The sequence below is a fragment of the Rattus norvegicus genome, chromosome 1, assembly GCF_021556685.1.
Source record: "Rattus norvegicus strain SHRSP/BbbUtx chromosome 1, alternate assembly SHRSP_T2T, whole genome shotgun sequence".
Taxonomy (NCBI): domain Eukaryota; kingdom Metazoa; phylum Chordata; class Mammalia; order Rodentia; family Muridae; genus Rattus; species Rattus norvegicus.
In genome coordinates this window covers 3,280,675-3,297,454 of record NC_141534.1, presented here as the reverse complement: position 1 = coordinate 3,297,454, position 16,780 = coordinate 3,280,675, and the positions used below count along the sequence as shown (strand labels likewise).

Genomic DNA, 16,780 nt, shown 5'->3' with positions numbered 1-16,780 from the left:
CAATCAGCAAAGAACACACATGGTATGCCCAAAAGCTTGGATTACCCAAGATACAATCCACAGACCACATGAAGCTCAAGAAGAAGGGAGCAGAAGGGAGATGCTTCTCCTTCTTAAAAGGGGGAACAAAAATATTCATAGGAGGAAATACAGAGACAAAGTTTGGAGCAGAGACTGAAGGAAAGGTCATCTAGAGACTGCCCCATCTGGGGACCCAGCCCATATACATATAGCCACCAAACCCAGACAATATTGCTGATGCCAAGAAGTGTGTGCTGACAGGAGCCTGATATAGCTGTCTCCTGAGAGGCTCTGCCAGAGCCTGACAAATACAGAGGCAAATGCTCACAGCCAACTGAGAATGGGGTCCCCATTGGAGGAGTTAGAGAAAGGATTGAAGAACCCCATAAGAACAATACCAACCACCCAGAGCTCCCAGGGACTAAACCACCATCCAAAGAGTACACATGAACAGACCCATGACTCCAGTTGCATATGTAGCAGAGGATGGCCTTGTTGGGCACCAATGGGAGGAGAAGCCCTTGGTCCTGCCAAGGCTGGACCCCACAGTGTAGGGGAATGTCAGGGTGGGGAGGTGGAAAGGGGTGGGTAGGTAGGTTGAGGGACACCCTCATAGAGAAGGGGGAAGAGGAATGCGATAGGGGGTTTATGGATGGGAAACCAGGAAAGGGGATAACATTTGAAATGTAAATAAATTTTAAAAATTCAATAAAAAAATTAAAAGAAAAAAGTCCCAGCCAGTAAAGTGACAGCTGCAGATGCCTAAGGATCCTTAACACCCTGTAAAAACTAGTGCCATGACCCTACCCCGGGGAAGGCAGAGACAGGTGGACCCCTGGAACTCACTGACCAACTAGGTCATTAGTTCCAGTCCCTTGTCTCAAAAACTGAGTGGGAAAAAGAAGTTTTGTCGACAAGACTCAGCTGGTCGAGGAGCTGGCCAGCAAGCCTGATGACCTGCGCTGGACCACTGCAGCCTCCATGATAGATGGAAAGAACCAAGTACCACATTTGCCCTCTGACCTCCAGTTACTGTGACATGCACACACTGTGCAGACATGTACAATGTATAAACGTAAACGCCAACATTAAGATAACAGTCAAGGAAGACACCTGACATAGACCTCTGCCCCCACACACGTCCATAAAAACACACCAACCTTCCACACAGCAAGCTGACATGTTTAGCTTGGAAGATGCCCTGTGTGCCAGTCCCCAGCACTACACACGCACACAAAAAGATATGGCAAAGATCTGCAGTCCTGCTACACAGAAAGCAGACACAGAAGGTCACTTGAACCCAGGTGTTCAAGACCAGCCTGGAGAAAAAACACACTGAGACAATACAAGCGATGGCACAAATGTGACTTGACAGTTATATTAACTGGATGGCAATGCAGAACGAAGGAGAACGTAACATTTGATAAGATGTAAAAGGTAAGAATCAGTCACATGAAAATGAGGACAAGGCTTCCACAGAGAAACAGCAACACAAGGCAGGCAGCATGTTCAATAAGGGAGAGCCACAAGGGCAACACAGAGATTTACACTAAAAGATATGGGAGAGTCTGAAGCAGGAGAACAGTAAGATCTGATGGGTGGCTGAGGAAAGGAGACCCCACGGAGTGGAGGCTGCAGCTGCTCTGTGGAGGGCAGACCTCAGGGAAAACAGGTGGAGACAGCCAGCATTCCAGGAGATGCGGCTGAAGGCAGAGCGGAGCTGCAGAGGGGCTCGGCCATCAGTGCAGGGGCCAGGGCCACACTCTTCCAGAACAGAGAAGGATGGGATTGAGCAGACAGCTGTGGTAGTTCTTTTAAGTTTTAACAGCTCTATAAAATCCATATGTAAACAGGAAAAGACCATTTCTAGAGAGACACAAATCTGAAATTAACCTAATTGTAATAATCTCCTGGGAAATTTCATTAAAATATAATTCTCATTTTCCAGAGACATTCTTCAATCAAAAGTCTGGAACAAAGCCTAGGATTTATACACTTGAGGAGAATTGGAGGTAATAAAGTTAAATGTGGAAGACAGTTAATTATATCCATTCAATGTGCTGGGTATGGAAGAACATACCTATAATCTCTGAGCTTGGAACATTGAGACAGGATAACTGAGTTTAACAGTGAGTCCAAGACTAGCCTGTCTTGCATAGTGAAACCCTCTCTCAATCAAATACATGAAAAAGAAAGCGGTCGATCTGCCTGTGTTCACAGACGCACAGAAGGCTAACACTTTTACCTTGGAGGATGCTATAAGTACTAAGTTAAAATTTATGTAAAGCACCTAGGATACAGTAAGTATTCAACAAGTGTTAGAGCAACTTACACTTCCATTAGCGCTTGAAAGGTTCTTTGAGGCCGTGTGGTAGAGATAACATGGGCCCTGTAATCAGACAAACCTAAGTTCAAAGCCTAGCCCTTACACTTAACTTTGTCTGACCTTGGATGAGTTACTTCACCTAAGTCTCACATCTTCATTCTGCTTCAGTGTCATATGACTAAATAGAATCATGTGTATGTATGTGTTGGGTTAAAAGGTTATATGACAGTTAAACAGGTTATATGCTCTAAATAGCACTGAAAACACACACTTTCATAGAGAAACCTCAAAAACAAAACAAGTAAACAAAAAAAGAAACAAAAATACATAATGATTATAGTTTCAAAAATAGAAAAAAAGAAGTAATATATTGGTGAGAAATATAATATATAAAGCTATACAATATGGTGTCCAGGCCTAGTTGCACAGGCCTATGATCCCAATTATTAGAAACCTGAGGCTGAAGGAACCCAAGTTGAAGCTTATACTGGGTATAAGTTCAACTGTAGTCTGGGCAACCTACTGAGATATTGTTTCAAAATAAGAAATACACATGGTAAGGCTGCAGCTCGGGAGTAGAATGCTTGTCTAGCAGGCAGGGGCTCGGAAATAGCAGCAGCAAAATAAGAAAAGTAAAGAATGGGGTACAACGTTCTAAATAATGGATGTCTCCGGGGAGACTTTATTCAAAAATTATTTTAAAAACTGGCACATTTCAAAAGTTACAAAATTTTGTATTAGTTACTTAAATTTTTTTTAAAATTTATTTATTTTCTGTATACGAGTACACTGTAGCTGTCTTCAGACATACCAGATCCCATTACAGATGGTTGTGAGCCACCATGTGGTTGCTGGGATTTGAACTCAGGACCTCTGGAAGAGCAGTCGGCGCTCTTAACCACTGAGCCATCTCTCCAGCCCCTTAAAATTTTTAAATAATATTTAGAAATAAACTTTATGTACTTTTTAACTTTATAAATGTATATGCTCATGAGATTCATCCAGATTTATTAAGAAAGTAAGAACCAGTCTATATGTCTACTGGTCTCATCAGCGTTGAAGCCATTGTAAGTCGTGCTGCATAAACGGACTACACTATGGTGAGTTCAATGGAACTTACAAGCTCACTTACCACTCTGGTAGTACTTGGAGTCATGTGTCCATCTGAAGCCAGTGCACAAGCCAAAGTCAGTCAATTTAATATGTCCATCTCGGTCAATCAAAATGTTATCAGGTTTAATGTCTCTATGAATAAAACCCATTTTATGAACACTTTCAACTGCACAGGTAAGTTCTGCTATGTAGAATCGTGCCAGGTTTTCGGGAAAGATGCCCATTCTAATTAACAGGCTCATCATATCACCCCCAGGAATGTAGTCCATCACAAAGTACAAGTTGTCCTTGTCCTGGAATGAGTAGTACAAGCGGACCACCCACTCGTTGTCAGCTTCTGCTAGGATATCTCGCTCAGCTTTCACATGAGCCACCTGATTTCGGAGCAGAACGTCTTTCTTTCGTAGAGTTTTTGTTGCATACAAAGCTTTCGTATCGACTTTTCTTGCTAGACAGACTTCACCAAATGCTCCTATTCCTAATGTCTTTATCTTTACAAACATAGACTTGTCCATTTTAGCCCTTTTAAGACGAATATAGTTAGACTCTTTCTGGCAAAGCATCTTTCTCATTTGATCCTGGGCATCTTGAGATAATCCAACCTAGGTAAATAAACTAGAGGTTAAATAAGGAATTGTATTAAATAGTAAGACACGGCTTAAAAAATAATTCAGGCATATTTTTGAAAGTTAAATGCATAATTTTTAATAAAGCATGTTAGAATTCTAGACTGTATTTCAGAGAAAAATTAATGATCAAGTCAAGCTTAAGAGATAGTAAACAATACACAAAGTGAGTATATATGCAAATCCAGCTGTGGGGAGCAACAAGAGGACATCAACAGTCAGGCTTCTACTCCTCTCTAAAGCACTCAAGGAATAGCTTCGAATGCACAATAAAACCAGTGTCTGTGAACACACATTCTCAGTTCTCGTCATGCACATCTCCAGACTACAGGGTCAGACACCTTCACTAAATCTTTTTTTGTAGAATGGCTAGGCCTCAAATATTTTCCCCTTGATTTTCTTTCACGGAAAGAATTCTTTCACTCTAGGTTCAATCATTCTTTAAAACAGGAAGGAAGGAGGGAGGAAGGAGGGAGGGAGGAAGGAGGGAGGGAGGGAGGAAGGGTGGCCTCAGCTGGTAAAGGCACCTCTGGCCAAGTCTGACTCTCTCCGTTAATCTAGGACCACATGGTGGGCAGAAGCAACCAACTCCTTCATGTTGTCCTCTGAACTCTACATGTTCTCTGAGCTAAAAAAATAAATAAAAGTCATGGTAATCTTCTTTTTCTTTCTTAGGATATCAGCATAAAGGTGAGACCCAGTCCACCTCTAACAAAGTACAAAAGGGATAACGTGCTTATCCTTTAGATATTCTGAAGTAATTTTTAAAGTTCTTGTGAATAAGGGCACTATCACAATGGATGAACACAAAGGTCAGTTGTAAGCAGTGGACTTAGATGGCCTGTAGGGGTTCTTAGCTCAGGAAGAATTTACTAACGTTGAAAAGGACAAGACTTAGAAAAGTAGAGTCTAATTTTAGAAATGCAAGACTAATTTCAATACAGCAACCTCATGCTTCTGTTAGGATGTGCATTTGCATGCAATGTTTTTTCAGAGTGGTAGCATGCCAGACTTAGTACAGAACTCTTTCTCTTAAAATCTTACTTGCCTACACAGTAATGGAGGCTACAGAAGTCAGCAAAGCTTCCAACACCATGAAAGTTTAAGTCAGCTATTAGTGAAAGTGAAGAGGAAAAAGGAAAAATAAACTAAGAAAAATAGACAGACTTAAGTAAGAAATTCTAAGAACAATATGAATAAGAGAATTTGGGGTATTTCTCATTTAACATAATTATTTATAGTAAGAAAACAGTGTACTGAACTATAAAGTGAGATTTGAGAAGAAGCGTAATCTTCTCACACTTTGAGCAGTAGATGTCAAACAAGGGAGGAGTCAAAGCTTGGCGTTCTGAGCATAAGACAACACCATGATGGTGATAGTCCTACCCGGGAGCACAGCGAGCCCCGTCTCCTCCACACACCCAGCATTTCAGCACATTTTCCTCAAATATTAGAAGAGGAAAGTAACGGTAAAGCAATGGTTCTGACATTTCTTTTTACTTCTGTTTTTAGCTTTTTTCTTTGTGTGTGTGTGTGTGGGGGTGGGGCATGTGCTTTGCTGTATAGATGTGGGAACTAACAATGCAGACTGCTGGCCTCCGCCTCCTGAGTGCTGAGATTAAACGTGGGAGTCACCATGCCCAGTGATTTTAACACTTTCTAACAACGTGTATGTAAGGAATAAACATCAGATTCTCAACCAAATGACAATGCTTTCTATATGTATCAAGAGGTAACTCAGATATTTCTATCTGACTTGTGTATGTTGTAAAATAATGTATAAAATCTAGAACCTGTTGGATATTGGTAGCATATGCCTTTAATCCCAGCATTTGGGAGGCAGAGGCAGGTAAATCTATGTGAGTTAAAGTCCGGACTGATCTATAGAGTGAGTTCCAGGACAGCCAAGGGTACAAAGTAAAGCCCTGTCTTGGAGGAAAAAAAAAAAAAACAAAGTAAAAATTAAACCTCGTTTCAATTTCCATATTTCATATACTTTATATATATATATATATATAATTTAAAAGTTCTATAAGAAATGCTGAATAATCACTGAAAATGCTATCATCAAAATTCTCCCAGTTTACTCACATTATTGACAATACACTACATTTACTACAAGAACACTGGAGCCTAGGATTTTAAAATACCAAGGCACGAGATGATTAAGTGTGAGAATATTTTAAAGTTTTACCCGCATCATTTCATTCTCTAGTTGCTTCTTGCGATGCAGACGCTGCTGATGAGACTTCAGGACGTTCTCTACGTGTTGCTCCATGAAGAATTTAAAGGCCTGCGGGGAGTAACTCTGAATGCGAGACTCTCTTCGCTCTTCGTCTTTCTTGTTTTTCCGAACAGTGATAGGTGAAGTTGTAATCTGTTTCTTCTCTTTATCCCCAGAGTCAACACTGTCCAAACTCTTTTCACTATCCTCTTCCTTGGCTGAGCTAGGCTGATCGTCTTTGCAGGGTTTACTCGCTGACTCATATGGAGGAACAGATGGGGTTTGGTGTAGCAGATGTTTTGGATAAGGTGGTGGTGGGCCCTGATAGCTTGGAGCTTCCGCCACAGGTGGGATGACTGGCACGTTTGAAGCTGCACCCTCAGAAAAAGGGCTAGGCTGAACGGTCTGAACTGGCTGTGGCATCCAAGAAGGATGGGTTGGGGCTAAGGCAGTCTGCAGCTCTGGTTTCAGAACGCGCATGCTTTTCACGGGCTGCTGAATAGGAGCTGGTGTGATGGCAGTAACTGTCGTGGCGGAAGGCTGAGAATTAGCAGAGTGACTTGCTCTACTTCCTAGTGGGTTATTAAAAGAATTTGACCTCACTGGTATGTTAGGTTGCCACGTAGGAATTTCATGCCCACTGCTTGGAGATGATTGCACAGGGGCAGAAGACGACTGGGGCCAAGTTGTTTGCAGTCCAGGGACATTGATATTATACAGCTCCATGTTATGACTGTTCCTGTTCGGCACCATCATCGTTGGAGGAACATTTCCATTGGAGAATGATGGTGGAGCAGCAGGACCGCCTGCTTGCAAAGCAGAAGGGCTTTGTCCATTAGCTGGGGTCAGAGGATATGGTGGTGGTGGTTGCCGATTCACAGCACCAGTGGGGACAACATTTTGGTGCATGATAAAATCAGTCTGACCACCACCATTCTGAACTCCAGGTCTCCCTGGTGTAAAGTTAAATTTGCTAGTACTTTGCATGATGATTGGTTGCCTGCCAACTGGAACAGAACTGATGCCTCTCTGTCCCTGGTTGGGGGGATTCATGGGGGAAGTGTTAAGAGGTGGTGGAGGGTAGCCCTCCTGCCACGCCCCAGGTGGAACAGGAGAGATTCGGGAGATTACATATTCCATGTTCCCAGAGTAGCGCTTTGTCTGAGAGTTAGGCTCCCACGAGGGGGGAGGGGGAGTTGTGCCTCGTGGAGGTGGGGTCTGCCCTCGTGGAGGTGGTGGAGGAGTAACACTCCTAACTTGAGGTGGTGGTGGTGGGTTCACTCTCTGTCCATTGCTTGGGTGAGCTTGAGCAAATGCCGTAATGCCGGATCCAGACAGAGGTCTTCCTACATCCGCCTGTGAGTTGGGACTTTCAGATCGATAAACCACATTTTCTCCTAGAGATGGACCGTGTCTCTGAGGAACTAAAGACTCTTTAGAACCTTTCCAGCTTTGTTTTCGGCTAATTGAATGTTGCACATTTCCTATGATTAAAAAAGAGAGAATAGTCATGTTTTTAACCTCTCCTTTAAAAATAATTTATCTCAGAATTCCAATACTAATGATACTCAAGTTTAAAACTGTAGAAAGGGGTTAAGTCAAGAGATAAACATTACAACATGTAGACTGTATAAACAGTGTATTCTTGGGCTGGAGAAATGGCTCAAGGTTAGGAGTGCCTGCTGTTCTTATAGAGGACCTATGTACAGTTCCCACCACCAACATGGCAGCTCACAATGGTAACTTCGGCTCCTGGGGATCCAACACCCTCTTGAGCTTCACAGGCACTAGGTGCCTAAGTGCATGAGAAGCAGAGGCAGGGGGACCTCAAATTCAAGGCCAAACTAGTCTACACAGAGTTCCAAGACAGCCAGAGCTGCATAGTGAGACCCTGTGTCTCTATAATTCATGATGAACTAGAAACTGAAGAAACCCGAGATCTTCCCCCACCGACAGTGTGATTTGAACTATTCTCTTTAATGTCTTCAGTCTGTCCTAAGAAAAACATCTCTGAAGAGTTGTCACACTTTTGCTTCTTATCAGTTCCAGCTATAATTATGGTCCGATGAATGGATAGCAATAAATCATTCAAGCGTTATGTGCCAAATTGTACCTACTCCAAAATCATTCAGTATTCTGAAGTCCTAATGCTGCTACCTGTCCCTGACATGAGTAACACATGAATAAATTTTGCTTGTAAGGTTAAACGATATTGCATTGTGTTGAACTAAAGGGAAAAAAAGTATTCTCTTGTAAGTCAATGGCAGAGAGAAACATGACTGAAAACAGCTCTAAGTACAACATATACTTACTAGTATGTGTAAGACCTCAAATTCAATTTCCAACACCAAAAACCAAACTACAAACCCCACAAAAAATACTAAACAGGGGAAATGGCTTAGTTGGCAGAGTGCTTGTAATAGCACCCATTTAAAAGCTGGGTGATGCACAGGAACCTATAAACTGAGCACTGGGGAGATGGAAATAAAAGAAAGATGCATGGGGATTGCTGCCCAGTCAGTCAAGTGAAATTCGTGAACTTAAAGTTTAGTAAGAGACATTGTCATGAAATACAGGGTGAAGAGCAACTTAGGAAGATACCTGACTGTCACCTCTGGCCTCCAAACACATGTGCAACTACACATTACCACAAATACATACATGTGTCTAAACGCACGCACACACCAAGACAAAGCCATTGAACAAATTCTCGATAGTGTTCAAAGCAATGTGAACATAAAATGAGATAGAGCAGGACATGATGGTGCACATCGTTAATCCAGCACTTGAAGGCTGAGATACATGAATTTCTAAAGTTTGAGGCCAGTCTATTCTAAATAGTAAGTTCCAGGACAGCCAAGTCTTCAAAGTAGAGAGATAGGTAGATAAGCAGGCAGGCAGGCAGGCAGGCAGACAGATGGACAGAGGTGAAGAGCTCTTGGAGCTGCTTCTAGAAATTTGGCAAGAATTTGACATTTGGCTAGGACAAGGAAGTAGGCTCAAGATGAATATAGCTGAGAAATATGTTCTTTGTTAAGACCCTGAGTACAGCAATCATGGGACCTTTGTTTATGCTTTGTTTGTTCCTAAACTACTCTGTTCTACTCTGTTTATGCCTTAGGAATGACCATATTCTTTGTATGTACCTAGAATGATATAAAAGTAGACTGGAGAAAAATAAACACACTTCGGCTTTAGATCTGTTTGGAATCATGTTATAATGTTGTCTAATTGACTTTTTCTTTTCAATCCACTTCCTCCCTCAAGACCCTGTTGACTGACTGAGCTGGCTTGGTCAAACAGACAGATTAATGGTACCACCCTTTTCTGAACAGCATTATCTATAAAGAACCTCAAGTTCTTTGAAATTTACTGTTAGGAAGTTTAAAGCCTTAAATGTACAGGTTTAAAAACAAGTGGAGGTACTTGGGGATTCAGCACAGTGATAAATCATTTGCCCAGCACACCCAAGGACCCAGGTTCAGTTCCTAGTACTGGACAGGAAAAAAAAATGAAGCAAGGACATCCCCTGAAATGGTACAGTAGTTAAATAAAGCATGCAGTGAGTCTCAATGGATTTGACAGGTTCAGGTGTTTTATGTTATACCAAAAAAAAAAAAAAAAAAAGAGCAAGCGAGCGAGAGAGAGAGTGTGTGTGTCAAGGAAAAAATGATGAGTCACCTGGTTTCATGGTGGCATTGATAGGTCTGGCAGCTGCTGCAGCCATCTGCTCTCGACGAGGATCCTGATAACTCATTTTACTAATGAATTCAACAGCTGCTTCTATGCTTCTGTTATTGGTTTTCTGAAGAGCTTGAATAACCATATCCTGATAAAAAAATATTTACAAAAAGAAATATAGTTTAAGTATAATTAGCAAAAGGAAAGAACATAAATTCCTAGATAAGAAAGACAGTGCCCTAAACCTCACTCTCAATCTCTCAATCTCTCTCAATCTCTCTCTCTCTCTCTCTCTCTCTCTCTCTCTCTCTCTCTGTGTGTGTGTGTGTGTGAGTGTGTGTGAATGCCAAGGTGAGTGTGTGTGAATGCCAAGGTGAGTGTGTGTGAATGCCAAGGTGAGTGTGTGTGAATGCCAAGGTGAGTGTGTGTGAATGCCAAGATGAGTGTGTGAAGGTCGGAGGACAACTTGCAATTCTCTCCATTCATTAATCAAGGGTCCTAAGGATCAAGCTCAGGTCTGCAGGCACCTTATCTATTGAACCAAGTAGCCAGTCCCCAAACGCTATTATTAGTGTCTTCTTTGCAATTACTAAAAATAATCCCATAAATCTCAAATACTAAGAGACAAAACGAACCTTTAAATCTTAGAAGAGTTTCTCTAACTTATGCAGCACACCTGCTGCTACATACTTCCAGTATTAACTTTTTGGGAGTTAGAACAACAATGTAGTTTTACTTTTCATTCTTGAATAAAATGATAATCATTTATTTTATTTTACTTTTTTGTTGTTTTCTTTCTTTGAATTATTTTATTTATGTATGAGTATGCTTTCTTTGAATTATTTTATTTATGTATGAGTATGCTGTTGCTATCTTCAGACACATGGAGTTGCTGGGAATTGAACTCAGGACCTCTGCAAGAGCAGTCAGTGCTCTTAACCGCTGAGCAATCTCTCCGGCCCAACAAAAACTTTAAAAATCTAAAATGACTTTTTTTGGTATCATTAAGGCATTTTATTAAGTACCTTTGCCAGTATGTCTAACAGTAAAGGAATTCTTAACTAGTTTCTTCTTATAAGAGGTTCATGGGGTGAAAGCTTCTCTCTAGGATTTTAGCCTATGGTTTGGGTGACAATTACCCTGGCTTTCTTTTTTTCGTTTGTGTAAGGATCTGCAGTAGCACACAGTGGCCTTACATGAGCTGTAAAATTCAGGATAATCTCCACTATTCTGCTGCACCACCCAAGAGCTATGCTCGAAAGGCAGATGACATCACACAGCCACTTTTATTACACCGAAGTCCCTCCATTTTCACGTTTGTAGAAAATAGACTTTAGTGACTATATATTTATGTCCTCCAAAAGGCATCAATAGCATTTAACATTTACGCCTGTGAAGAAATTAATCTCGAAATATTTGATCTTTTTTTTTTTTTTTTTTTTTTTTTTTTTTTTTTTTGAAATATTTGATCTTTTAATTCAACAGAGTTACCAAAAACATTCTCAGAAAAAAAAGAAAAGAAAGATTGGGAACAATGGCACAAACCTATAATCCCATTACTGGGAGGCTGAGGCAGGTAAGTGGTGAATCTGAGGTGAAGCTGGACTAGACAAGAGTTCCAAACTAACCTGAGCTATACAGTGAGGCCCCGTTACAAAAACAAAACAAACACCAACCAACCAAACAAACAAACCAGCAAAATACCAAGGAACAACTGTGTTGCCTGGTTTTATGTCAACTTGACATAAAACTAGAGTCACTCGGAAAGAGGGGGAACCTCAACTGAAAAATGTCCCCAGCAGACTGGCTGGTGGGCTGCAGGCTTCTACAGCATTTTGTTGACTGGTGGTTGGTGGTGAGAGGGCCTAGCTCATTCTATGTGGTGCCACTTTGGACAGGCAGTGCTGAGTGCTCTAAGGAACAGGCTGAGAAAGCGATGAGGAGCAGGTCAGGAAGCAGCATCACAGCTTCTGCTCCACTTCCTGTCTCCAGTTCCTGCTCTGAGTGATGGCTGCCTTGACTTTCTGAGTGATGGACTTAGAAATTTTAAGGTGAAATAAGCCCCTTTCTCCCAAGTTGCTTTTCAGTCATGATGTTTTATCATAGTAAAAGAAACTATAACTAAAACAGAATTGGCACCAGGTTACTGGGATATTGCTGGGACAAGATCTGACCATGTTTTAGGGAGGAATATGGAAAGGCTGGAATTCTGGGTAAGATAAGCCATGAAGAAGAGCTCATCAGAGCTTATGAACTGCTGTGGGAACCTGGAAGATAATGCTGGGGCTAAAAACAAACAAACAAACAAACAAACAAACAAACAAACCAACCAACCAACCAACCAACCAACCAACCAACCAACCAACCAACCAGCTGTGATTAAGAGGAGATCAGTATCACTGAAGTAAAATATTCTGGGAAGTGCTTCCTTGGGGTAAGTACACAGAAGCTGTGGTCCAGAGGGAGCCAAGGATTTACCTTGTGCTAAGAGCCAAACTGGGCAAACTGTAAGTTTCCCAGGTAGTCTTAGTTTTGAAGGCATGAAGGCAAGGTGGGGAGTAGCTGATACTTTGTGCTGTCAGAGGCCAGGAAAGGTCAGTAGTGAATGTGTAGCCTCGGCTGAAGTAGAAGCCCCAGGAATTTGAAGAGGTCATAGAGAGAAGCTGAGGCCTGACACCAAGTAGCAGAGTGAGAGTTCCTGTAAAGCGCCTAGAACATGTGGCCCAGTTACTGTGAGACGCCAGGTTAATCCTATGCCTGCCAAGGACAATAGCTGCTGTGGAGCGGAGCCAGCCTGAACCTAGGGGACACGCCACACGCAGAATTGACTGCCAGGCCAGAGAACCACGAGTGGGATCCCACACATTAAGTACCGAACCTTTTTTTTCTTTTTTCTTCCCCCCCCACCCCCGGAGCTGGGGACCAAACCCAGGGCCTTGCGTTCGCTAGGCAAGCGCTCTACCACTGAGCTAACTCCCCAACTCCTCCGAACCTTTTTTTTTTTATGCTGAGCTTTAGTTTTGTTTTGATCTGACTGTAACTCTGCCCTGGACCTTCCATTTTGAAATTAAACAGTACATAAGTCATTTATTTTACAAGAGCCTACAGTTATCCTAGGATTTAAAGTCCTCCTAACTTGAGTGTCCTCAGAGCTAGCATGAGCCATGGTGTCTAGCTGTGACTTCTGATTATTATTTTTTTTTCTCAAAGCAGTTTATTCAGGAACCTTTCTTTCTGCATGCAAACAACAATCTTTCTTTTCTTTTCTTCTCCTCTCCCCGTGACTTCTGATTATTTACCATTAGTTACACTTACATAGTTAATTTGAAAAACTAATTTATGTGTATGAGCATTTGCCTGAGTGTATGCATCTGCACCATTTGCTAGAGGAGACCAGAAGAGGGTAAGGAATCCCCTGGAACTGGAGTTATATAGATAGTTGTAAGCCTCCATGAAGGCGCTAGGAATTGAACTTGGGTCCTCTAGAAGTGCAGTTACTGCTCTTAACCTGTGAACTCTGGTCTGTACACAGCTGATTTTTATCTAAAATGATTTCTGCCATCTAATATACTCACAAAATACGTTGTTGTGAGAGACAAATTTTATTAATAATTAAACAAAATGTGATTAACTATGTTATGAAAAGGTTTCATTCACATGGAGCTCTGGAATGGACAGTAAAGACTTGGTTTTCTTAACCTGAACTAAAATGCAATAGTTTGGGGGAATTTAAAACTGGATCTGAATATAAATATACTGATATAAATATACTTCTTCGTTACTGTAACTCTCTCCCTGTGACGAATCTAGACTTCATAGCCTGGGTGCTGTCACTTCTCCAGCAACAGCTGAGTGTCCATATTTCAGCCTGTGACCAAGCCTGTCTTCACTCACAGCCTTCTTCAACTGCATCTCCATTCTGGTTTTATGACCTCACCAACAGAAACTCCAGGATTTGGGATAGTTCAGAAGAAACTGAAGGGGCTAGAGAGATGGCTCAGCAGTTAAGAGCCCCGACTGCTCTTCCAGAGGTCCTGAGTTCAATTCCCAGCAACCACATGGTGGCTCACAACCATCTGTAAAGAGATCTGATGCCCTCTTCTGGTGTGTCTGAAGACAGCTACAGTGTACTTATACAAAATAAATGAATAAATCTTTAAAAAAAACCTATTTTTTTAAAAAAAGAAGAAACTGAAGAAATAACAATCACTGTGTTATACTAATCAGTAAGATTATTAATATAGTATCCTTTGTTAATGGAACACACAAATTTAAATGTACAGTTAAGTCTTCTCAAAAGAAACTTCCTTATGAATTCTCCTGGAAGTTGTTTCCTCACAGGATAAGAAAAACCATTTGTGGGTTTTTTGTTTCTTTTTATTTTTGTTTTAAAAGTTCTTACCTCATCAAAGCCAGCAGCCTGCAAATCCTGAAACATCTGTGGATTAACTTCTGAAGGGATCCGGGAAGAACTCGTCTCGTTTGCGAAAGGTAGTAGAGAGTTTCGAATTTCTTGCAAGGCTTTATGATGTGTGCCAAATTTGGGCGGATTTCTCACCTGCCTGGGATCTTCGGTCGACATCTTGTTCAGGTTATGCTCGGCCTTTGCGGCATCAGATGGCTTTGATAAATTCCTAAGGGATTCTCGGATCTCCTGCAGCATTTGTCGGCTGCTGCCAGAGTAGTTGCTGGCAGGAAAGGTCTTAGGCCTCATCTGTCTGTACCCTTCTGGCTTTTCACCCCTCTTCATGAAAGCATCGATATGTGGCCCCTGCAAAGCACTTCTTCAGGAGCTCACTGGCAGACTCAGCTTCCTTCTGGGCCAATGTGAAAGGGGAAGTCCCCAGGAATGTCCTGTACAATGGAAGTAACTAACCTAGGAAAGCAAATACACAGACATCGCTAGAGTGATTAATGAAGCAGTCCCTTTGCTGTATTAGGGGAAACCCACACTGCTATGGAGTTGATAGCTTCCAGTGGAAGCTCAGACTTCATGACGAAGTACTATAGGATCAAGTTAAGTTACTACACCTATCTGTGCCTATTTCCTAGCTTCTAAAGTGGATTTACATTATTTCTAACTAGCAGCATGTGTGACAAATAAATAAATAAGCAAACCTTCAGACTGTTTTAGAAAGTAAAGCACACACAAACATAAAGATTACTAAGTGAACCTTAAGCAACTCCCTCCTCCAATCTTAAATCCTGGAAATTAGACTTCTATTTAAGATTTACTTAGAAGGGTATTAGTGCTTTTAAAAGGGTTATACATTAGTTTTTCAGAAGATTCAAAAACCTATGTTTGGGTTTACTCCCCAAACTACAGGATGTGAGTAAGAATATCTATAACCTGGGGTTAAAACACAGGCTCAGGCTTGCAGTAAACGCCTTTCCTCGAAGAGCCATCTCACTATCTTCCCGGCTGTTTTAAAAAATACGTTGCAGCAGAGGTTGCATTCATCCAGTACCTCCTGTCTTCCTGGGTAACTCCAACAAAAGCCTTCTGAACAGGTGCCACATGTCGCAGTTTTGAACTAAGGCAGTTAAAAGTTTGAGTGCATCTTGCTTCAAGGATATTAACAGGATTCATTTGAAATAGTGGGATTGTAACATGGAGGGAGGGAGGGAGGGTCCATCTCTAAATCACTACACCGAGTTCCTACTGACTCCCATTAGACATGTGAGCAAGACAAGAAACCTGTTGGATTAAACCATCAATATTTTCTTATTCTTTTTTTTTTTTTTTTGGTTCTTTTTTTCGGAGCTGGGGACCGAACCCAGGGCCTTGCGCTTCCTAGGTAAGCGCTCTACCACTGAGCTAAATCCCCAGCCCCTATTTTCTTATTCTTATTTCTAAAAAGCCATATTGTTATAGCTTTGAATATAACATGCCCCAAGGACTTTAGAAAGTGCATCCTAAATGAAGAATGGCGGTCACTGGAGGAACATCCTTAGAGGGTTATTTTTGTTCCAGATCCCTTTTTGTCCTCCTTTCTGGCTGTCATGTGAGATGTGTTGCCATTCATTCCCAACTAAAACTTCCAAAACTATGAACCATCATAGTTCTCCTCCCCTAACTTATCCAAAGTAATTTGTCACAGTGACCAAGAGTCTAAGAGGGGCAGTCAGATGTCTCAGCAGGTAAAGATTCTTGCTGCCAAGACTGAATGCCTGGATTTGGTCCTTAGGATCCACTGTGCAATAAGACAATAATTCCCCAAAGTTGTCCTCTAACTTCACATGTGCCATGGCATGTACAAATGCATATACACACACACACGTAAGTAAATGAAATAAAAACATTTTAAACTCTTATAATCACTTCTGGGCCTTTTTGCTAACACCAAATGTCCTATCTGTTCTTATTAGCTCCTCTGAGAACAATATATTAGATAGATATTTGGAGTCAAAATATGGCCTGGCACTTGTCTTATTCACTCCCACAGCACCGTGACATTGTGGTACCTCCATGGGGTCACCCCTTCAGTGGACTAAAAACAGTAGGGGCTCACTTTGTAGCTAAAAACACTCTTGAGGTCTTACTTTCTATGTTGGAAGAGCATCTCTGCTTTGTAAGTAACTAAGTGTGTTTACACTCAGTGAACTGGTTTTCCACCTGGGCTGTAAAGCACACATAAAAGCTTACTTATATAAAAATATTCTTACATTTAAAAAAAATCTAACAGAAAATTAGTATCAAAGAAGATTGACCATATGGTTCAGGAGCCTTGGGTATTGGTTTATAGGAAGAATTTAGAAAACTTTAAGGATGTGGGCTAGAGAGGCTCT

The 16,780-nt window shown here is 41.4% G+C and overlaps 1 protein-coding gene across 2 annotated transcripts in view; it reads right to left on the bottom strand.

The window, feature by feature from the left end:
- Lats1 (large tumor suppressor kinase 1) overlaps window positions 1-16,780 on the bottom strand; it is a 33,282-nt gene that overhangs the window by 6,822 nt on the left and 9,680 nt on the right. For both annotated transcript variants that reach the window (NM_001134543.2, XM_087553783.1), the window contains 4 exon segments: window positions 3,480-4,062; window positions 6,281-7,794; window positions 9,992-10,139; window positions 14,394-14,867. In NM_001134543.2, coding sequence (NP_001128015.2) covers window positions 3,480-4,062; window positions 6,281-7,794; window positions 9,992-10,139; window positions 14,394-14,741 — 2,593 coding nt within the window. In that variant the 5' untranslated portion in view covers window positions 14,742-14,867.